The sequence below is a fragment of the Anopheles gambiae genome, chromosome 2 (assembly GCF_943734735.2).
Source record: "Anopheles gambiae chromosome 2, idAnoGambNW_F1_1, whole genome shotgun sequence".
In the NCBI taxonomy this organism is placed as follows: domain Eukaryota; kingdom Metazoa; phylum Arthropoda; class Insecta; order Diptera; family Culicidae; genus Anopheles; species Anopheles gambiae.
In genome coordinates, this window is record NC_064601.1 from 53,287,010 (window position 1) to 53,310,510 (window position 23,501).

The window sequence follows — 23,501 nt, forward strand, 5'->3', positions numbered from 1 at the left end:
AAATTTGTATAAAAATAAACGAAAATTAGAATACGTATTAAACATAAACAAAAGCTATGTTAGAAGCAAACAAAAAACTGAATTGTTTGTAAAAATGTCGAATAGGTTTAAGCGGCACTAATACAAAAGCTGCTCAGCAAACAGAGTAAAATGAACAAACTATTAAAAACAAAACACCACAAAACTCCTCAGACGCATTCGATTTGGGAATTGATAAGGAAGTATGTAAAGATGTTAGTAATTTCTTAATCTTACATGATGATCGCAGTCCTTCATTGCACTCACCATTGCTGGTCTCATCTTTGGCGGTTGCCGACGCTATCCCCGATACTGCAGCAGTCGAACGAGCGGAATGGTCGGGATGATGTTGATATCCGACAGCATCTGTAGGCCAACTCGATCCACTCGGTGACGTAAACGCACTACCACCGTTGATGATATCGCGCGAGGATGAGGAAAGCGCCGTGACGCTATAGTTGAGGGCTGCTGTTGAGCTAGGTGTGGCTAGGATGGAATGTTGTAGTCGTTGCGATTCTGCAGGATCCGTGATTGACGATCCAGATGTGGGCTGTGGTGGCGGTGGTGGTGGAGTAGGTGGACTCCGATCAATAAGACGTCGATCAGCTGAGGAGATGTTTGGCGCGACGGATGAAGGTGGCGGGGCTTGATGATGCGGTTGTATCATGTGCGGTGGACCGTGCGGTGGACCGTGCGGTGCCACCCCCGGTAGCCCTGGGTAGTGCATCCAAAGCGGCGTGCGATATGCAGCCATTGTGGCCGCAGTGTACATTTGCTGGTAGTACGTAAGTGTCGCGGGATGGAATGGAACGGAAGATGTAGCAGCGGCTACGGCTGCAGCATTCATCAAAGAAGATGAGGAGGGCGCGCCCAACTGAGCGGCTTGATACAGGGGGTAGAAAGCATTCGGCACAGGATGGTGCGCTGTTGGCGATGCGATTACCGTGTTCGGTCTTATTACTCCGGCGGGCGAGGAGGGCGTTGTGCCGTAGTGGTTTAAAGGAGCCCCATCAACCGAGTCCGACCCTTCTGGGTGGAGATCTTTTTTGTGTGAAGAGCTGGAAGCGTTCGAGTTGGAACGCTCGCGCGATGGTGAGGAGGAAGAAGGTGAATGCCCACCGGAAAAGGGCTGTCGTAAGGCGGCCGTCTTTTTCGGAACCGTTCGTATGGTAGAGCCTGGCGACGTGCCAGTCGTAAGCGAGGCCATGGCAGACGTTGGTGTGGAAGCGTGGCTCGTTGTTACGCCACCGCCACCACTACTTGGAGATGCACGGGGCGATGAGGACGTACCGGCAGTACGATTATGATGCTGCGATCCCAATGGTGGCGGAGGTGACAGTTGAGTTCCACGGCCAAAGTTTAATGGTGACGCGCGAGAATAATGCTGCGGTGACCCATTGCTGGTAGGAGGGGAATGTCCTTGACTGCTGCTTCCACCAAGCTGGTAACCAGGCCGGTAGGAAATTGCCGATCGTGCACCTCCCGTTGCTGCACCAGATCCAGAATATGGTGGTGTGGTCGCTGAATCGTTCGTACTCGGTGAAGGGGAAAAACGGGAAGACGAAGGTGCAGACGAGTAGCTACTTGGGCTGCCACCGTACGGGTGCTGTCGGTAGCGTGAAAATCCGCCTGATGAAGCAGAACCCGGCGTATGATGAAGCCCATGATGTGAATGTTGCGCAGATGTATGCGACTGCTGTTGCTGTTGGTGCTGATGCTGATGCTGCGGCTGCTGATGATGATGATGCTCAGGACTAGGACTTAGGTCTGGGGAACGGATCGTATTAGCACACGGGTCTACGCTGCTCCCTCCGGAGGTAGCCCCAGGAGATGCTGCAGTGCCACTCCCTCCACCGTAGCTAGGGGACCGTTTCTTGGCGCCATATCCGTACCGAGTAGATCCAAGCTGGCCCTGATAATGTGCGTGATTGATGGATTCCGCCATTATCGGAGATTTGGAGCCAACGGCTAACGGTTCCTTCCCCAAGTACAGTGATCCCTGATACTGGTGGTGTGGTGACAGTGGATGCTGCGGATGGTGATAGAGATGATGACTAGCTGTTGATGTGACCGACGCCACCGATACGTCCGTTTTGCGTTGCATCGCATCAGAGGGGGAGAAGTTCGCAGAGGACGATGTTTCACCGCTACTGCTTGTGTTGTGCCCCAGCAGTGACGTTATGCTATAACTGCTAAATGGTCTTGATACAGGAGCCGGAACTGGAGGAGCAGGATTCGTTACAGGAGATATGCCACTTCCAGCTCCATTAATTGGCTGTTTTCCACCGGCCCCGGTTGTACCGTTAGCAATAGATCCAGAACCGTTAAGGTGTCCGTTTGTTTTGCTGTTACTACTGCTGCTGTTGCTGCTGCTATTACTGCCACTGCTGGCGCCACCATTCAGCGGACTTCCCGTACCATTCGTGGTCAGTGTCGTCAGGGGCGTTGCAGTTGTTGCCGTCACAATGACAGGCGTACCTGCAGCAGACCCTGCCTTCGGACGAGATCTTTTGGTGCTGCTCGTGCCACTGCTACCAGCATCGTCCAGTGAAACCTTCTCCAGCTCCCGCAAGATTCTTTTGCGTGGAGAAACATGCTGCGAAGCGGCCGAACTGGCAAACACAGAGCTGCGAAAACTTGTCGAGCTAGTACTGTTCCCCCGTTCTGGTATTGTTCCGAGACGAAACGGGCCAATTGCGGTACCTGCTCCAGCAGAAGCTCCCGGGGCGTTGATGGACTTTGTTTGCTGGTGCTCGACCAGTGTTTTAATGATTGAAGCTAGATCCTTTCCCTCGGGACGCTTGCAACGGGGAGGTCTATAATGTGTGCCCCCGTTTGCTGGTGGATGATGACCATTGCTTTGCTTGTGATCATCATCCTCCACCATGGGCCCATCCTGCTTTGTGCCTTTCCGCTTCTTTACATTGTTTTCACCCGCTGCCGTTGTCTTCTCAGATGTGTCCATCGGTGTAGTGCCATTGCACTTATCCCGAAGATTCTCGGTGGTTTCACCATCTTCTTGCCCAGTTGCCGATTGTGCCTCCTTGTGATCGGAATCATCCTTCTTGGCATTTCCATTTTCCACTGTTGTTGTTTTTTGCGCTTGAGGCTTTGATTTAATTTCCAGTGGAAGATGGGAGTCGTAAGGACGGCGTCGTTTACGCCGACACCATGACCGGCGATCGTGCGTTAGATGACCACGTGCTTTTAGCGGGCGAAAGTAGTAAAGCGAAAGCTCCTTCGAAATGTTCGGACGAGGATTCGCCTGCTTCCAGCAATGATCCCGCTGCCAGGGCGAAGACTGGATGGAGCTGTTGTCATCTGAAACTGCAAGAGAAGGATATTAAAAGAATGTTATATTTGTTGTTAAAATTATGTTACATTGGTTGTTAAATTGCTTCTAGTATGAATAGTATTATCAATACTTACAGCTGAGTGAAGTAGAACTTTCATGCTTATGAAAGTTGGCACTGGTAGAGGAAACGGTCGGTGGCCAATAGGTTTTACGCGGAACCGAAATCCAGCTGGTTTTTTCACCCTCTCGTGCACGGGCAAGTTCCAGGATGAATTTTCCGTCTGTAAAAAGAGATTCCAAAATGAATAACATACCAAAAACCATAACATTGTTAAGTCGCGCGACTGTTAAGTTCAATATTGAATTGTTTTCACCACTTTCCTACCACAAAGAAATTTATAAAGCACATGAGTAACCGCTAGTTACCATATGTTTACTTTAGAGCAATGCGTTGGAGATCCTTGTTAATGCAATTTAATGTGCCAGTCGGATGTGTGTACATACGTTTGGGCCACAGTAAGTAAAAAAGAAGTTTCAACAATCGCTCGATCGCGAACTAGTACGCGTACGCGTACGCAAACCGTATCACACTTGATCTGTAACATTCACCCATCACGCGATCATGCGGCAGCGAACCGAAACCGGCAAAGTACAGAGCGAAAGCATCTACTTAAGGAATGTGCTTTCCCGTGGAACAAAAGAAGCTGCACGTTCCGTTCATTTTCAGCCGTGACGTGAAGGTGGTTTGTTAGTTTGAGGAGAGGAAAAAACAACAAGCATATTTCACCTCCTAAGCACTTGTTGTGTCGCTTTTAGAGTGTGTATCGCCTTTTTCTATTGTTTTTCCGCCCTCAAGCGCAAACGGCGCGATCATGTGTTATTGTTTTTCAGCCCCGTACTATGCCCGTATTTGAGTGTGTGTGGCTGTGCTGCACGCAAACGATTTACTATGATTTCACCAGCAAGAACTAGCAATGGCTTTTCCTCAACATTACTCACTCTATTAAGAAGCTTTTTGTCCTTTCTATCGCTCATTCGCCAAGCGAAACAATGGCGGGTGCAGAGAAGGTAGAGAGAAATCAAAACTCCACAAAAAGAAACCATTTTGATCATAGATCTAACCAAAAAAAAAACACCTTATTCCCGAGCAAGCGCAAACTGAATGTAACAATCTCCAATACGACATCTGAAAAATAAGCCTAACCCAACGTATCTCCCTCACGCCCTCTATTTTTATGCAGCATTATGTTGAGTACTGGCTCGCTGCTGCAGTACACATACAAGCTCGGTAATGTAGCACAATAATAGACCGTGGAGTGGGTTTGGCCGATTGTTTAGCGAAAGAAGAGATATTTTAACGGGACAGTGTGCTGTGGCGCTGAAAATAAGAGATGACAGAAAATTAGCCCAAGTAAAAAGGCGGTGTTGCTGCTGCTGCTACTACTGCTTTCCACTACAGTTGCGCCCCGATGAGTGCCGAAGCGACGTCTGTTGATTGCATCGCATTACTTTCCTCGCAGACTACGCAAGCCTTTAGGGTCTGTCAACTAACTGGTCGCCCTAAGTCAGTTTGCTTATGGATGACACAAATGCGATAGAAGCCAATTTTCCAAGCTTTCCAAGAAACTAATGTACTTTTCTTTTAGTTGCATAGCATAAAGTTCGTGCAACAGTCCGTAAGCTTATTTAAGTAAAGCTTACAGTATCATGATATAATAACGAACGAAGACAAACCACGACTCGGTTGTTGGGAAATTGTACACTGATCCATACGGATATGTTCATCATTTGAGCCTCACTGCAGAATATATGACTTAGCTAGTGGCAATATTTTACAACCATAGTGTGGGAAAGCCAGGCGCAATTCACATCGGATTCATTTAAATCCATTCCACTCGATTAAGGAACAAGCTTCGCATTATCTCGTCCACTAATGCGTTTTATTACGCCCAAAAAAAACTTCAAATTAGAGAAATCACGTGGAAGAGAATGAAGAACAGACACACGCACACACACACAGTCTACACTGTGGCCACACAATTCGTGGGAGACACTCTTCCGGTTAGTTGATACGGATTGAAAGAAGGCAGTCCACCACCATACGGTTCTTCTCCATGCAGGCCAGAACTTCTCGTCCAGTACCGTTGATCAATCGTAGGAGTATAAAAAGGCACTTGCCAACATTGGAGAGACACCCGCGATCAAGATATACGCCTGCTTTAAACGGTGGAAAGAAGTGAGATGATCAAATCATATAATCATCGCCATCGTCGTAAGTCGTCCTCGTCGTCGTAGTCGTCGTCATCATCATCATCATCATCTGCCCACACCCAAAATGGCCCCCAGCAGCACCGTTCGGGTTCGAGCGTTTCGGGGAAGCGTTTGATTGGGTTAACACCAGCCAACGAATTTCTCTCCCGATTAATGGGAATGTTACAGATCTTCCCGTGCGGAGGAGGCTTCAGCGCGCTCGTTTACTTTTTCTTTCATGAATGCTCATTTAACTTTGTCGATGTTTCTACAGCTTTATGGCGAATAATACGATCAATGAATGAGTGCCTTCAGGCTACTAGATTGTTTTTCTTCTTCAACCATTTGTAGTCGGTTGGATTAATTCTTGAATGAAACGATGTAGGATAGAGGGTCGACTGTATGTTCACTTTCAATCAACACTACAAGCAATAGACAATGTTGTTCTATCGAGTTATCGAATTATGGAATGATATGATAGGAACAGGTTTAGGATGTGTTGTTTTGCGTGTCCTTTACTCGTAGTGTTACTGATTAACTTGACTATCGTAAACAACGTTGTATTGGGAACCGTTATTAAGCATCATAGGAATGCTTTTAGTGCAAGAGGTTGACATTGCTGATTTGTTAAATTTAAGCTAAATCTTACCGCGCTAGATCGGTCATATATCAAAAAGGAATCTCTATATTAGTGATGATGCGCAAATTCAACGAGATTTCTAATACCTTTACCTATACATTTTCTTCGGCACTTCACTATTACATTAAAAAACTAGAAGGTTACCTATTCTACCGTAGCGTTAGTTGATAAGAAAATTTTACTGGGTAATAATCACAGTAAAAAGCTTGTAAAGATCGCAATCTGATACTTTTATTAGGCAGGAATTATAACTATTTTTAAAATACAAAAAACTCTATTCATTTAGCACTTGACATCAAATCATCAGTCAAATCAGAAAAATTGTAAAATGAGGAATCCCCATAAATCCGTAACCGCACGCATTGAGTATTGCTTAAACCGGGAGACGACGGTGAATGCCTTAAAGCCAGCGCTAGTTGCTTTTATGCTAATTACTAAGGATACATTTGATTGAAAATGCTGACCAATTAACACCAGATCGTGGGTGAGCAAATCGCATTAATCAATTTATAAATGCTACTACCATGCACCACTCATAATTTGCCAACAAAAACATTACGCATTGCCACAACAAAAAAAAAAACTGTTTGTGAGCTGAAAAGTGGTGCGAGGTTAGAGATGTTTGCCTGCTTACTTTGCTGTAAAAGTAGGCACAGGATAAAGCTTTAACTGTCTGCATGGCAGCGCACCACAGCTGAACACCAGCCAGCATCTGCTTGTTTGCCGTCATCATCATCATCATCACCGTCATTATCGTCAATCGTCATCTCAGCGACGCGATCGAGCCATCTCGCCCTGTGTGGAATGGATGGTGTGCGCTGTTGACAGTAGCGCAGGACAGACAGAAAGGTAAAAGAAGAAAGCACCGCTCCACGCCCGGGTGACAGACCGAGACAAAGCATAACCAGAGCATTCGCCTAAAAGCCGGCCACCAGCCTACGCGCGCGCGAAGAGATCGTTTGCCGTACATCGTTGCACTGCGCAGGGGAAGGACGGGGATGGCTTTTGAACGAACGTGTGTGTTGCCGCCGTTGCTGCTGCCCCTGCCTGCTGCTGTCCCGCGCTGTTTGGGTTTGTTAGACCGATTCCGCTTTCTCTCTCTCCTCTCCATGCCGGTACTGCTCGCACCCATTCACACATCTCCCTTCTTCCCGCGCGGCTTTATCGTGCGGGGCGCGCGCGAGCACACACATATGCAGGCGAACGGTGGTGGCTCGTGCCTAAACGCCTTTAGTTGCGCGCACGTGCCCTTTTGCGGTCGCGAGAAGAGCAACATAAGCAACTTTAGCTGCAGCGCGAAAGGAAACGGCAAATGGGCTGAAAGCGTTCCTACATTATACATTCTCAAAGAGGCACGGGTGCGATTTTACTACCAACCTCCCCACCAGCACACACATATACACTACGGCGACGCCGTTACCATAGCAGTAACCCCTGCCCCTCCTCACACCCCACGCCGCACCCATGAAGCACGTATATTCCTTCCTCTCTCCTTTCGTACCGTTTCGTATGGACTGTTGGTGAATGGAATCTTTCGGGCTGTGTGCGGTAGCATTAGATTTAATCCCGCCACGCATAAGCATAAGCAAGCACAGTAACGTGCGCAATATTTGTCCGTTTGATGTATTATTCGCTTTTCGAAACGTACAGGATCTTCATCTTGAAAAGGGACTTGATAATATATCTTTAATTTTTGCCATCTTTTGCCGGCATACAGCATGATCGTTTTTTTTTAAATTATGTGTTTGCATTGTTTTGTACGAAGTCATTCCTGTTTTTGCGCAACACATTGAGATAATAAACAAAAAATTAACAAATCCAGGTAGGGGTGTTATTCTACATGTGCCAATATACAACTATGCCGCCTTGTTAAAAAACATTATTAGAAACAATTAGTGGCAAACATTAGATAAATCACTGCCGCCAACAGGTTGACAGATGCAGCTAGGACAGCAATAAAAGCACTCTACTACTACATTCACCTGTATGAATTACCAAAGGAAAGATATAGACGTCATAAGTATGGATGGTTGATTCGATCGATGCATCTACAAGGTCGTAAAGAATCAACTCCCAACAGGATCGTCGCCACGCGTAGCAATGGACTTAATCCGACTGCACCAAGTTACAAGCTCGGTATAACGTTACGATATAAAAAAATGTGATCATATGATCGTTGGTTGCATAATCCTGAAGAGGAGGATATTTTTGAGGAGCTATGGCACAGAAAACATCCACCCAGCCTCGACGGCTGGCGTGAAGAGACACATCCTAAAAACTACGACCAACAAAACAGTAGAGTGACAAATAGGCATAGAAAATGAGCCTACTACCGCAGAGAGAGAGAGAGTGATAGAAAGAGAAAGAGAGAGCGCCGCTAGTGTAGATGGATGGATGGGGATGAACAAGACAATAAAGCGAGCACGCGTCCCTTGTAAAAAGCAAGGCGTAGGTAATGAAAACATCAACAATAAGTTTACTTTCCCTCACTGCCGCCGCCCCAACCAACGCCAGCAGGGGCGCACTCTTTGCGTTTCGTCGTCTCTTTCGCGCACCAAGGAAAATCTGTTCCGCTTTCTCTCTATTACCACCGCTTAAGTAGTGTAGTACCACCGGCCAAATGGTACTGGGTACGCGTGTTCCCTTGCATAGGCACGTTCCACGGAGCAGCATATAGCAGCAGTGTGCCCTTACCGGTCTAGTGCCTTTTACGAACCCCGGTCACCCCTTTTCCGTTCTCCGTCCATTCAAACACAGCGCCTCTGAAAGCAGCATAACCCTCCTCCTGTGTGTGACCACGCGCACAGAGCATTGATTACACACGCTTACTACTCGCACACACAAACACACACACACACACATATGTCATATTCATTTTATATACGTGCTCTGTTCGTTTCCACCCGTTCATTTCCCTCGGACAAGCAGCGGGTAGGGGGGATAGGGGAAGGGTAAAACCTTTAGTGCAAACACCAAACGCGCGCGCGTGTCACAATCATTACGACACACACCCACACCCTCCGATTGCTCCCACAAACGGCACCCCTCGTCCAGCTTCGCTGCACAAACACAGTAAGTCATCTCATTCGTTTTAGCTGACATCTGCATTTTCCTTTCTCTTTCTTTCTTTCTTCTTTCTCTCTCTCTATCTCTCTCTCTCTCTCTCTCTCTCTCTCTCTTTTTCTCTTTCTCTCTTTTTATCTTGCTCTGTTACCACTATTCAGCATGCATGCGCTGTCGGAATGTTCGACCACGACCTGTCTTTTTGACGGTAGCGGTTGGTACACATTTCTATTCCTCTTGTTTGAGAACCAGACGCTAAAACGCTAATAGATTACTCCCCGTAGCAGTTTGCATAAACCAACATTCTGCAGACTATCCCGTGCGTTGTACACAACACCAAAGGGCGTGTTTGCCACCCAAACCAATTTCTTAACCCCACACTAGACCATTCTGAGGCGGAGACGATCGCGATTTTATTCTCCTAAATAATATTTTAATCATAGTTGTTAAAATAATGCGCTGCCTAACTTTATGCATGCTTGCTACACACTCACACACACTCACACACATACAAAATGCACCCAATTCCGCTGCACCGTACCATCATTGTGTTTCGTTCGTTCCTTCCCGCTCACACCGATGATCGCCTACAAGCGGGTGCATGTTCTTCTGTCTCGCTTTCGCCCCAATTTCCCAACGTATTTCCCACCAGCAAACGTGCCGCACCGCACCCTACAAAACAGCACTACCATTACTGCATTTACGCACACACACACACACTCACACATACACGCTCGCTTGCATATATCCATCAAATATCAGCGCGCGCGCCTACTGTGAGCGAAGAGGAAACGGGTGTATGTTCTCTTCGATACCGGATGGAAAAAAAGAAGCAGAACCAAAACCGACGCGTCGTTCGCACCGACCCCGCCGTCCAGCCGTCCCATTTCACCGGCCGGCCCTTCCTCCGACCACTGCACCAACACATTCTGGAAGCCCTTTTCAGAACGTTTTCCCCGGCATTTCCGGTACCGGCGCGTCTGTTTTCGTGCTGAAGCATTGCATGTGTCCTTTTCGTGCACCCCTTTTTGGTCGAGCATGGTCTAGGTTTGTTGCCTTCCCTTTCACAAGCTACAGCACAACACTTGGCCCTTGTGCTCTGAGTGTGATGTGTGTGTGTGTGTGTGTGTGTGTGTGTGTGGGTAGTATGTTCGTTCCGGAGGGTGAGGGTTTGTTTTCTTCAACATCTTTCACGCTCTTCCTCTCTCGCTCGCTGGCTCCTTCTATCTCTCTCGCTCAACCACACACACATACACGCACGCACGCTCCACAAATGATCCCTCCAATATCTCTGCTTCGTACATTTCCCTACGCGGCACACGACAAAAACACCAAATATGCGGCAGATGGCCAAGCACCTTTTTTCCTCCATATTTTTTTCGCTCTTCCTCCCTTGTTCAAATCTAGTTCTCTTTCGCGTGTTGTTTTTTGTTTGCTGTCTTGTGCCCCAAAAGAGAAGAGAAAAGAAACCAAACCATTTTTTGAAAAAAAAAAAACATAAAATAAAAAATGTTCCCCTTTCAAGGTGCTATTTAGCGGTGTACGTGCGGTGTGGAAACAGAGATTAATGTGCAAATTGCAATACGTCGTATAGCACCTTCCAATAGTCAGCATCTAGCAGCGCATACATTGCGCAGACACATTAACAATAGCTTAAACAACGAATGTTTCCATTTCATATTGTACGAATGAAGGAAACCATAACCATCATAAAGAAACTTCAAACTAACCTTCAGTTACATGATCCTCGAGCAAGAAACAGGTGCAGCATAGTTTGTTTGCTGTAGTTTGCACTGAATTGAAGCATAAGGCGTGCGGACACTTACAGTGTTTCAATCGCGAATATGTTGGGGCAGTCCTCCACTGTACAAGAGTCAGCAAAAAAAACTAGCAACAACGCCATGATTGCCACCACGTCACCTGCACCAGACTGCTATATGGTTTTTGTTATTCTCAACTTCTGAGAACGATTTCAACGTAGGAAAAGCGGGGCAAAATGGGCATGTGGGGCAAAATGGGCACCCTCTATTTATGCATTATTTCACTACAAAGATACAATCCAATGCTCAAAATGTATTCATTAGAGTGTTCTGTGAACACCATGTAAGTTTCATAACCCTTACATAACAAATAACCAAGAAAAATGTTAAATAAGATTTAGTAGCATATTGATGTAATTTTTGCCACTTCGAAAATAAGCTTAAACCAGTGTCACAGGGATGGGTGGAAGTTTTACATGATATATTTTCAAAGATATGATATTTCTATACAAGTTGTCCGAAGAAAGCAAGGCAGTTGAATGCGTATATTTACTTATATGACATAAAATACAAAAATGCTTCACGTGGGGCTAAATGGGCAGATGCTTTTGACATACGGCTCTTGGGGCGCTTCGATTTGTCGCTTCAATAATGATAACAGACCCAGCTTCAAAAGATTCGATTTTGTGGATTAGAACGTGTAAAAACGGTTTTAATTTTGATAATATATTTTTAGAACAATTTTAACGGCTTTCCTGAACAGCAAAACAAAAGATAGGACGAAAATGCATTTCACGAAACGTGCGCAAAAGCATAGACCATTACCTAAGGCGCAGTTGTTGTGGCCCATATTGCCCCAGTGTTTTGACGTTTCACAATTTGTTTACATTTAACATTTATTTTACAGTTTTTTCATGTTTTTAAATGATTTTCATTCTAGGTGGCAATTTTAATCCATAGATAAATGGCGTAGGCTTACAATAATGTAAGAATAATTGTGTTTTGTGGTATATTCAAAGGAATATTCAGTAAACTGCTTAACAAGCCCATTTTGCCCTGCTTTCCCCTACCAAGAAACACGTACAAAGTTTCACAGCCCCAAGTCAGCAACAACGAAGATCTTGAGACGGAGAGAATGATACATTGTTGTTTCGAAAAAGCGTTACAAATGTTTTCCTTACTATACTATTGTCGCCTTTAATGACCAACCCCCAGTCCTGTAGGGACACGGCGTCTTCCGCAAGTAAGTGCCAATGGACAAATGATCGCCCTTTTTCGTTTATTACTCGCATTGTTTTGATGAAAGTTGAAAACATGAAACATAACTGAGGTTTCAAACATGTAATGTGAACAAATAACAGCGTCACTGTGGGCATCAGTTCGAGCAGAGCTCGATCAACAACAATCAAACCTTCATTTAAACAAATAATTTCCTTTATAAAAAATCCGATCGCGGGGAGTTAAGTGAAACCGGTGCACTGTTTAACAAAAACATGTTCCTATGCAAACAATAAACGTAGTAGAGCAAGTGTTTGCCCTGATACAAACAAACCAGAACCAAGCTCAGCACAGCACGTGTTCGATAGCTCTAGTGAGCATATAGCCTAATTATTTATTTACAGCGAGCCGTTCCTCGAGTGCCATCTGCGTTATTATCAAGATACAAGCATAGAACATAAACATCGCCAACATATTTTTGCACATTCTTACATTCGATGTTATGCTTCCCAAAGGAAAACTTCCTAATCAAGCCCGATTTCCTTACCACCGAATAGTAGTATTTCACCGTTCTCACAAACACAGCGTTAGGAGGGTGAGAAGTAACAAAAGAAAACAGGAGAAAGGTGAATGAAGAAAACATTTGAACACGCAACACAGAGACCTCGCTACTCCCCCAAACGGCGGCAAAACAGGGAAGGGTCGGACAGTTTTCTCCAAGTTGGCGCGCGCACACGCCCGAGACAAGTGTGTTCTACGAACCGAAACATTTTGCGCTCGTGCCCCAATCATGGTTGTTTTTTTTGTTTTTGTTTCTGTGTGTGTGTGTGTGTCTTGTGTTTTTGCTGTGGCTGACTGACTGCTGTTGGGTGTTGCTGCTGCTGTCATTCCCCCTCTCTAGCACTATCACACACCCCACCCCCGCCCTATCCCTCATCCTTCCTCATCGGCCCTTACTGACGGTAATCTTAACTATCGTCGTTGCCTTCTGTTTCACTCAGATTTCCATCCCGCGCGCGAGAGCCGAGGGGAGCTTTTTTGCTGTTGCTGCTGTTGTTGTTATTGTCGTTGTTGTTGTTGTTGTTAACTTTGCTGAAACCAATTTTAAAGGAGCCCCTGCCAAGCTTGCAGCAACTATTTTTTCTTCATTTCGCTACTACAGTGTACAACGCGCGGCTGTGGAGCGTTTACCGCCGCCCAACAACCATGACTACGGCCGGCAGTAGTGGCGGCTGTTGTTGTAAAGTTATCTTTCTTTTCTTCTTTGTATGCCGACCCTTCATGCCTGCCTAGCGTGATCGTACGTGCCCCGTTTTAAAGCACTTCTTTGGCATCTCTTTTATTGCCTTAGCACACACACACACACACACCTGTTGGACCCGCAGAGCAGAGCGCCCCAAACAGTCTCGGTCTTGGTCAATTTATGTTTTCCCTTACTCCGCTCAGACCGATTGGAAAAATACACGAGAGCGCGTGCTTACAAAGCGCGCAAAAAAACTTATTTTGTATTATAGTGAAATTTAGAAAATTTATTAATTGTGCTTCGTAATATTATTCAGATCATTCAGCAAAATCTTCAGTTTTTTTCCCATTCCTACAAAGATTCACAACCCAAGTGACATTTGCTCGAAACTGTTTTCACATATCTGCTCGATTAGTACTCAATACGCTTGAAATTGTGGATTTGTGTGTGATCAAGTGTGTTGAAAGCGCCAAGATTTGGTGTGTTCGTAAATTAGACGTTCCTCTATCGATGGACGATGCCGTCGAGCTCATTTTTCATTCATAGCTCTGGTTTTGTTAAATGAAAAACAAAAGCTAATTTTGTGTGACGTTATTCTATAAAAAATAGATATTATTTAAGTATAAAATGGGTACATGACCAACTGTAACGATAGGAAACATAATTTCCGAGCGAATCTAGAAGAAAGTAACGAAAAAGCCGCATCACAGTTGATCTTAAAAGATTTTTCTGAACTCCTTAAACTGATGCAGTTTAAGGGAAGTTTAAGGCTCCAGATTAAGGGAATTTGCTCGAATTCTAAAAATATTGATTATTCCGTTCGGCTTCTTAATCCATCTGCAATAACATTTTACATTACATTAAGCTTCTATTAGTGGTGTGTAAATCCTGTAAAATGCCAAATCACTCCAAACACATCACTGAGGTGGTGGGATGGGGTGCTTAATCGTATCTCTATCTCCTTGCCTTCAACGAACACCATTCACACGAATGGTTTATAGATCTTTATCATGTTATCTCTTACAATTTCATTGCCTTATTTTTACCACCAAACCACACAACACAAAGAGGCTCTACAAACAGTATGCGATAGTAGTTTGTCAGAACCCTACCACAACTTCCAAAAGCACTTACCACCATCGCGACTGTTACTTTCTTTGCAAAACGTTTCTGTACGATTAAATGCCAGAAAAATGGGGCGCATAAATGCCTTGTTGGGAAAGGGTGTTTTGTTTTGCTTCTTCGCGCACTATTATTCGCAAGGTGAGATCGCAAGGAGATGAGCGCAGCAACGCGAAACCGTAGCCCGAACGGCTTGAAAAGCTGGGAGTCGCCCAACCACCAGGCCAGCGACAGACGTGTCATTGCGTCGAGCACTATTTGGAGCCTTCGCACAAAGCAAAGGCAAAAGGTAAAAGAAAACCATACTCATAGCAGGGAAGCAGAAGGTAGAGAAACGAGAAAAAAAACGTTACCGGCGAGAGAAAAGTAGTAGCAAAGCCAGCAGCGACCGCCGACTCCGGTCCTTTTGCATTTCCCATCTTACGATCTTTGGTTCACCACCAGGCGCAGGCGAAAGGAGGAGGAAGCAACCGATGAAGGAAGGAGGAGTGCTCTCCAGGTTCCGCGATCTTTGGCTTTGGCACGAGCCACGACCACCACCGGCTCTTGTATTTGTTCGCAAGATCGCTGGATCCGGGTGCTCGAGTCTCTCTGTGTGTCATGCAGCGCGTGCCACACATCTTCCTTCTCGTTCCATCCCGCTGTGTTCGACATCTTTCTCTGTTGGTGATCGTTTCAAATCCAAGAAGGTAACAAACCCGAGGAGAAACATCGCGTAGAGTGGACGGGCAAATAAATTAAGAAAACTCACACACACACATATTCAGCCCCCAGTCCCCATATAAAGCAAGTGTACGAAAGGAGCGCGAGCAGTACGATCGCCGCCAAGATGAGAAGGAGCGATCGAGCAAAAGGTGGCAGTGTTGGTGGTGGTGGCGTAGGGTGGAAGTGGAATGTAGCACGAGCCCAATTTCGCCCCCCCCCCCCCCCCGTCCCTCACTCTCACTCTTCTATTTTCACCTACTCTTTCCTCAAAGCATTTCCTCACTTTACTTTCCTACCCCCATTCCAGCAATCTTCATCTTAATCTTGCGCCTGTCATCAGTTGAATATCCATCTCAAACTCTTTCTCCCAACCGCCTTGCCTGCTCTGTGTGTCTCCCTCTTTTTCTCTTTGCAACTTCCTCTCTCTCTCTTTCTCTCTATCCCTTTCTCCATCTTTCGCTCTCTTTCATACCAAAACATTGCTCCCCAATAGTATAGAGCCTTTTCCCTCCCCTCCCTTTCCCCCCGCTACCCAACCCAAGCAACGAATGTTTCTGTTCAGCAAAGCCTACTTTAGAAGGCTGGTCATATTTCTTTTCGTACGAGCCACACTCGCTCACCTTCATTCTTTCTCTTTCTCTCTGGCCATTCTTTGTATCGGTTGTGCTTCGCGTATCGCGTTTATCTTATCCTTCGCAATGGTAGAGTGTGGCGGGGCACAGGGTTTGGAGGGAACGAGGGTAGTTATGCTCAACTTTAATAGTAGAAAAAGGTGCACCCATTATTCGTTAAAGCCACTTGCTTCCTAGCTTTAGTTGGTGTCATCGTCACCATCATCGTTGTGTCCCTCTCTCCATGTCTCTCTCGCTCTTTATCTAACCTGTGCCCTTGTTTCTTACAATCTGACCCCCCCAGCGAGGTGTTGTTTGCATCTTTGCATCGACTTGAGGAGCTTTTCACTTTTTAAACACTTTAAACAACAAGAAAACATAACAGAGGGAGGAACTAAAAACGCAGGTGTTAAGCCCGATAGTTATGGCTGGGGACATTATTGATCGATCGCACTATACCTTTCTGTGATTATGTGTGCTATGGTTGTGTTTTGAATTAAAAAAAACAGTTTATTTGTCAAATTAATCAGAGCAAGGCTCCCCAATTTACATTTTCGAGCACGAATAACCGGGAATTCAAGCAAAGTCCCTTAAACTGGAGCCTTAAACTTCCTTACAAACTTCTTTAAAATCAACTGTGCTGCGGCTTTTTCGTTGGTTTCTTCTAGATTCGCTCAAAAATGGTGAGTCCTATCGTTAAAGTTGGTCATGTAGCCGTTTTATACTTAAATAATACCGATTTTTTTTACAATATAGCGGCACACAAAATTAGCTTTTGTTTTTCATCAAAAATCAATGTTATGAATGGAAAATGAGTCGTCCATCCATAGAAGAAACTCTAATTTACGAACACATCAAATCTTGACCCTTTCAACGCTCTTGATCACACACAAATCCAAAAATTTAGGCGTATCGAGTACTAATCGAGCAGATATGGAATAACAATTTCGAGCAAAGATCACTTGGGTCGGTATGATACTGTTGGTCGTACTTACTCCTACCAACCTGTTGGATAAAAACATACGCTTAACCGACCTTTCCTGACCACTACCTAAACACTGGTGCAACGATTCAAATTTTACAAAAACCCTTTTTCTATATATTTATCATAAAATTTATTACATTGTTGATCGAAATGTGAGAATCCTGGTGACATAGGTCATGAGTGTATTCATATTTTGTATGTACAGTACAGTACTTGACTGGAATAAACATACCAAACTTTTTTTTTTCATTCATTTTAAGATAAAGTATAGTAATTCGTGTGATGGCATAAATCAATAGTAAACGTAGGCAAAAGACTCTAATTTTGTGTGAAAAATGCACATTTGCAACAAATTTCTCTTCATGAGATTCCGGATGTTTCATGTTTTGACGTTTAAGTGTTTTTTAACTGAGAATCACTCCAGTTAGCGAACCTCCAATTAAAAAAAACACTCCAGTTAAAACACATCCAGTTAGCGGATAATCACATTTTGCAACATCAAGACAATGCTATGAGAAAAGGTACCACCAACTGGCACAGTTTTGACAATCTGATATATCGGTGCAACATATTTTTTGTATTCTTTCTTGTTCCGATGTATACTGTTGCCAAAACTCTGTTATCGCTATTATAATTTTTCAAACCCCTAATAGGTAAAACGTACATAATTAAACGAAAGGAATAATATTCCTAGTTGTGACATGTGCTCATTAGGGTCGCTTTCCCACACACATTCACTAAAAATGTACGAAAAATGCCGCTACAAAGATTGCGCCACAACAAAACAATCCTCATCAAAGTGGTGGCCATCAATTCGTGCTAATAATGTTGTTAAAAATTAAATTATCATAATGGTCCCACCAAAAGCTGCAAAAAACTTTCCTGCATCCATGCCTAATGTCAAGCGCAGATAGCGAAAAGAAGAGACGCACGTCTCGACGATTAGACGCACTTTCGCGCCAATACGCTGCACGACGACGTTTAATTGCATAATTAGGAATGGAGAGGATTTTTTTTTCTTTCAGTATATTTCTTGCAAACACCTGAGGAAGCTTTCCTTTCGAGAGCCAATCGGTTACTTTCACCATCTGTCACCGTGTGTGAAATGGTGGAAAATCTGGCGGCGCGCTGAAAGCGACTCATCCTCTAAACGCTCGATCGTGAACAACGGCACGACTTTTCCTCCCATCGGTCGAGGGGGTTATACCGATAACGGTGGTGCTGTATGCAAAGGAATTATAGCACTTCCAGATAGTTTTATTTGCCATGTACTCTACAAAATCTAGCACCAGAGACAATTAAAGCAATCAATCATTAATGTATAGTAATACAATGCATAAGAAATGGTACACACATGCTTATTATTTCATTCCTGGTGCTTAGAACAATGTAAAATACGGTTGAAATCATTCCTGTCTCATATAGTGTTCGTGCCGGAAAGCCTCAATTCTATTGTCTTCCCAATGGAGCACACCTATACACACCTCAGATATTGTGTGTTTTATGTTCTATTTTCGGGAATCTCGAGTCTCTTCTACCAGTCTCTACTTTCCTAACGCCTTCCCCTAGCAATCCTTTGCTTCCTCACTCAACACACGACCACTAGCGTACAGGAACGTGGAGAATATTACTGGCAAGCTTTGTCGATTTCCAACTTAAGGGGTAAAAATCAAACCCTCCTGGGCGGTTTGCACGGAGGTTTGCCCCGCTAGCCAAGAGGCGCAGCCGGGCAGATACCCAGGAGAGAAATAGGGGGCAAAATTCGTATGCTTGACCGCGGCCGCACGTTTTAATTCTCTCACGCATACTAATATTCTCCCATGGTATATTGTTCTTGCTCGTCAGCCAGGAAGCCTCCCTCCTGCGCGCCTAACTTATGTGCCATTGTTTCACGCCCTCGTGGCTCCTCCAATGTTTTCTACCATCACTTCCGTTACGCTTCGCAAACAACTTCCAGCCGTATATACCGGGATGCGAATGGTACGATGTAAGGTAGCAGTGCCGGCGGCTCTGTGAACAAGTCAACGAGCACGAGCCTTTCTTGATATATTTGAGCGTGTGGTGAGGAACGGTTCTTTTTTTTATTTTTTTTTTTTAGGTAAGCATTCAAGTTTGATATTGTTCATGTTTTACAACAACAAAAATATATTTTCTTTTAAAAGTGGGTAATCTTTGCATATTTGTTTATATGGATCTAGTGTGATGCATCCGTATGCAAGCCCCGAGTTTGTACTATAGTTTTACTTTCCTTAAAACTTGTTTTTGCGAGTTTACAACCATACACACACACACACATACCCTACACTACATTCCAAAACGGACGACACACGGCCCTGTGTGACTGATTTAATTCTATTAGTTGTCTTTTCTCCTTAAATTAACCCCTCACCACACCGCAACGATAGAGAAGAAGTGAACGATAGCGAAACGAACTAATTCCAGAGCGGTGTAAATTACGAGTCTGGCGAACGAAATAAGTGCACAGTGTTCAGCCCCACCTACGCGATCACACTTAAGTGATTCAAATGGCTAAAGCGGCGTATGGAACCGAGAAACGTCGGCTAGCGTCGGTGGCTGCGGCGATTGTGCTGTGAGGTGGATTGAAATGTTATTGGAATTTCCAAGAAATATACTCACTAGACGTCACATTGAAAAGTACCCCAATGCAGCACGCTGGAATAGCATTGTTTAAGAGCATGTTGTCAAAGTTGCTTAACTTTACACATCAAACGCAATAGATCGTGACTGTTTCACGTTTCATGTGTACACAACGCGTATGAAAATGACGCGTTCGCACAAACGATTCATCAGCTTTTCAGAGCCTTGCTAGAGGTTCTGATGTCAATGCTAGACGATCACCATTTTAAACGCAACCCGTAAATCCTACTGATTTCGCGACAGCATGCGCTGTGCGTTGATTACAACGACATGTCAGTGGACTTTAGTCTAGGCGCTCGGATCTCGGAATTCTAGAAGAAAACAAACACCGTCCAAATGCGTTCTGTTAATATACCTTCTTTTAACATTCAGTGAAACGTCAAACATCGCGGCAAAAGTAAAAAAAAATCACACACACACCTCCTCCCCGAAAACCAGCGTATTCCTGTCTTTTCCAAAGCCAAAACGGTCAAGAGATAAGCGACTGGGACAAGACGTTTGGAAACGTAAGAAACGATGGAGTCGAAATCGCACCATACAAACCACCACCACAACGTCAGTCCGAGCTTGCTTATCGCCCCCGAACCAGCCTCCAGCGGCGAAAATAGCTGGACGCGGTTGGAAGTTGCATGTGTGGCATATGGTTGCGGTGACCTTATCGAGAGGTGACCGGAGGTGTGGTCGCGCGTAATCGTGACGCACACAAAACGTACCTTCTCCTCCTCTCTCATCGAACGGCAAGCAAATGCGTTGCAAAGATAGTGCCCAATTGGGCCCGAACACAAACATAGAGATGAAAATGGCATTTTGTTTGGCACTCCAAAACCACTCCAACGAAGAAATGTGTACGAGGTTTTATTTAACTAATCCAGCATACATGATCACTCTGAAAATTTGAGTGTATCGCCCCCCTTCTACTTCAAAAGTCGGGAGCGGACGGTATATAAATAAAAAATTTCCAATACAGTACAGACCTTCAATTTAAACGGACCAGCAATGTTGGATTCGACGGGTCGGTACACTAACAACCTTTAAGATAAGCCGTGACTAATTTAGATTGTGCCAGAAATCCCCACACAGAAGGCATTATTAAGCTTTTTGAATGATGTGTCACTTTTACAACTGGCACATAAATATCTGGACTTCAATCCACTAGCCATGGATTCCTATCAGAGCTGTAGGAGGGAAGTAGAAATCCGCACCCAGTTCACAAAAGGTACGGCGCAAGGGAAGTACAGCGTACAGCGCGAATGATAGATAACGGAAGAATCGAATAAAAGAAGTCTATTTTTAGATGACCAAAGAACTCCCAAATCAACCGTGCGATAAGCGAAGCCTTGTGGAAGAAGACGGGGCTCGGTGCGATAACTGCTGCTCGATCGCCAATCAATGATTTAACATTTTTCGGCCCCCAGCCATGCCCCGCCACCTCTTACTAACGGCTGGCCGGATCGAAGGACGCATATCACAATCTGATGGATCGGACCCGTTATCAGCCGACGGTGTGCTTTTAGCTTTATACTGCCAGTCGTATAATGATTTGTTGAAATTTGCAAGAGATTAACACGTCTTCATAAAACGGGAATCATACCCAGTTTTCCTGGTATCTGGTCTTCAGTTTTTGATTGAATGGTCAGGTAGTGTAATGCGTAACACACTACCGACCAAAATGAAACCCTCAGCAAAAGTCGTCACTTACCTTTGAAAAACTGCAGCCTGCCACCGTGCGCCGTCGTGCCCGTCGCAGTAGCGGAGGAGGAGCCGGTTCCATTCAGCACGGCTCTTCCGCCAGCATTGACCGCTCCGACGGCTTTACTGGCTGGTTTTGCTGGAGTGCTGGTACTGCTGCTGCTGCCGCCGTTGGTGGCATTATTCCGTTCATTGGATGCGGCCGCTGCCGCGATCGACTTAAGTGCTCGCTCTTTCGGATGCACCACGCTGGAAAAGTTGGACGAGACGGGCGATGCCACCGCAAGCGATTGAACCGGCTCGGCCATCGGCTCGGACTTCGGTGGAGTGGATTTGGCTGGCCCGTCCAAGGACGACGGCGACAGGGAAGCTGCATTGGAAGAGCTTGCACTTGAGAGGGGTGATCCGTCCAGCGAGGGGCTCCGCTTAAGTGTGGGAAGTGGCGACCGGATTTCGCCATCTGTCCGTCGCCCCGTTTTTCCTTCGCCAGCAGCAGGTGTGCTGCTTGCTTCCTTCGGTGACGAACCTGCCGCTGCCGGAGTTGGTTTTGCACCGTGTCCGCTCCCGACCTCAGAGCACGGTGATGACGATGGTGCCGGAGTGGCAGCAGGTGACGACGACGCGGGAGATTTTGCCTCTTCCTTGACCGGTACTGCAGCAGATCGCGGGGGAGTCTTCTCATCAGGGCAGCTAAAATTGGCCACCTGGTCCGACATGTCGGCGTTGCATTTTGTCAATATTTGGCTGAGGATTTCTTTGTGCTGCTGCTGCTGCCCGAGTTCAATCGATTCGGAATGGCGCGCGGCAACGTAACTGCTGGCGGTCGGTTGTAGATCTTGCGATGCCGGCGAGGGGTTGATAACGTACATGGCGTCACTGACGGCACACAACAATCGCGCACGGCGGCCCCGGCGGATACCGGAAGGACACACGACTGACTGGTCGCTTCTAGAGCACCGAACCCGTACGTGGTGGTTGATTGCACATGCACCGGATGCACTGAATGCCAGATTGCAATCGCTGAGCACGGATAAAGGTGGACAGGCAAAGCAATACGCTGCTGTCGTTGTATTTCGTCTTCATTTCTACTCAGCTTTTATTACCAACCTGACCGATGGCCAGTGTGGTCTGCAACCTTTTCTGATAGCTAGTAGTAACAATCGAGATCGTAATTACGTTAGCCAGCCCTTGACAGTGTCATGTAGTCTTGGATTTCTCTCTCTATCTCCCTTTGTTGGTGTTGTTGTGCTCTTTCCCACGCACACGAGTAGTAGTTACAGGTCTAGTTTTATAAAAATGAGCGAATCTTTTTCATTTTGTTTGGGAAGCAGGAATATAATATACGTCAAATTTAATGGTGCTTATCTGTTGGTGTGCAAGTTCAATTTTGTGTCCTCTGCATTTCCTTCACTCTTGTTCATTAGGCCATAATTCGCATCAATTTTCAGGCACTCGGGTGGAATCGCTTGAAAAGGTAAATAAATGGCCGTCTGTGTATTGTACGAATCGTTGGCTACGTGCTCGTTCGAATAGATTACTCCTGTTCTGACCATTTACACATACAAGCTGTGTAGCGGTACACTTTCTCACATATCAGGACGAAACCCATCCTCCTCGCTTTAGGATCATTCACACACTGATATGCAATGCCGTCAATTGCCTTTGCTTTAGCGCAAAGCTTGTCGCCGTTTTCGATTGTACACTCGTCGTTGTCCCAGGAAACGCTGGAATGTGTAAGTGTATGCGTTGCTGCTGCTTAATGGTGCTTCTTTTGCGTGGCCTGCTGCTACTCATTCAAACCCCAAACGAAACACCTTATGCTAGTGTCTTTTGCACTGCTGTGACGTTCAAGCCGTGGACATGAACATTCCGAAACGATTGCAATTAATAAGCACCCTCTGTAAACCGGCAGCGAGGAAGAGTGGGGAGGATGCAGTCTGGCGTGTGGCAGGATGTAGTTCCAACCTCAAGATGAACATTCGCCCCCAGGTCGTACAACTGCAGTGCAACGGATGCTGCTGCTGCCGGTCTACACGACACACCAATGCAGTAGAACGATTTCCGCACGTCGAGTGCTGATTTCTAAGTACGGTGTGAGAGAGAAGGAGGGAAAAAGATGGATAGAGAAAGAGAATATTTAGAAAAAATCATAACAACGTTCAATAAAAAAGATTACTGCAAAATGAATTTTAATGATAAAATAGGTAGCAAAGTAAAGCAAATTCCTTCAGTTTTAGCTTTTAA

At 45.4% G+C, this 23,501-nt stretch overlaps 1 protein-coding gene across 7 annotated transcripts in view; it reads right to left on the reverse strand.

Annotated features, from left to right (window-relative positions):
• The window catches only part of LOC1274491 (protein hairless), a 31,291-nt gene that overhangs the window by 2,117 nt on the left and 5,673 nt on the right, over positions 1–23,501 (reverse strand). For 6 of the 7 annotated variants that reach the window (XM_061642374.1, XM_061642372.1, XM_061642371.1 and 3 more), the window contains exons 3-5: positions 21,268–23,339; positions 3,448–3,594; positions 256–3,345 (exon numbers count right to left, since the gene is read on the reverse strand). In XM_061642374.1, coding sequence (XP_061498358.1) covers positions 256–3,345; positions 3,448–3,594; positions 21,268–22,126 — 4,096 coding nt within the window. In that variant the 5' untranslated portion in view covers positions 22,127–23,339. The remainder of the gene's footprint in view (positions 1–255; positions 3,346–3,447; positions 3,595–21,267; positions 23,340–23,501) is intronic. The other variant, XM_061642378.1, reaches the window with a different exon arrangement.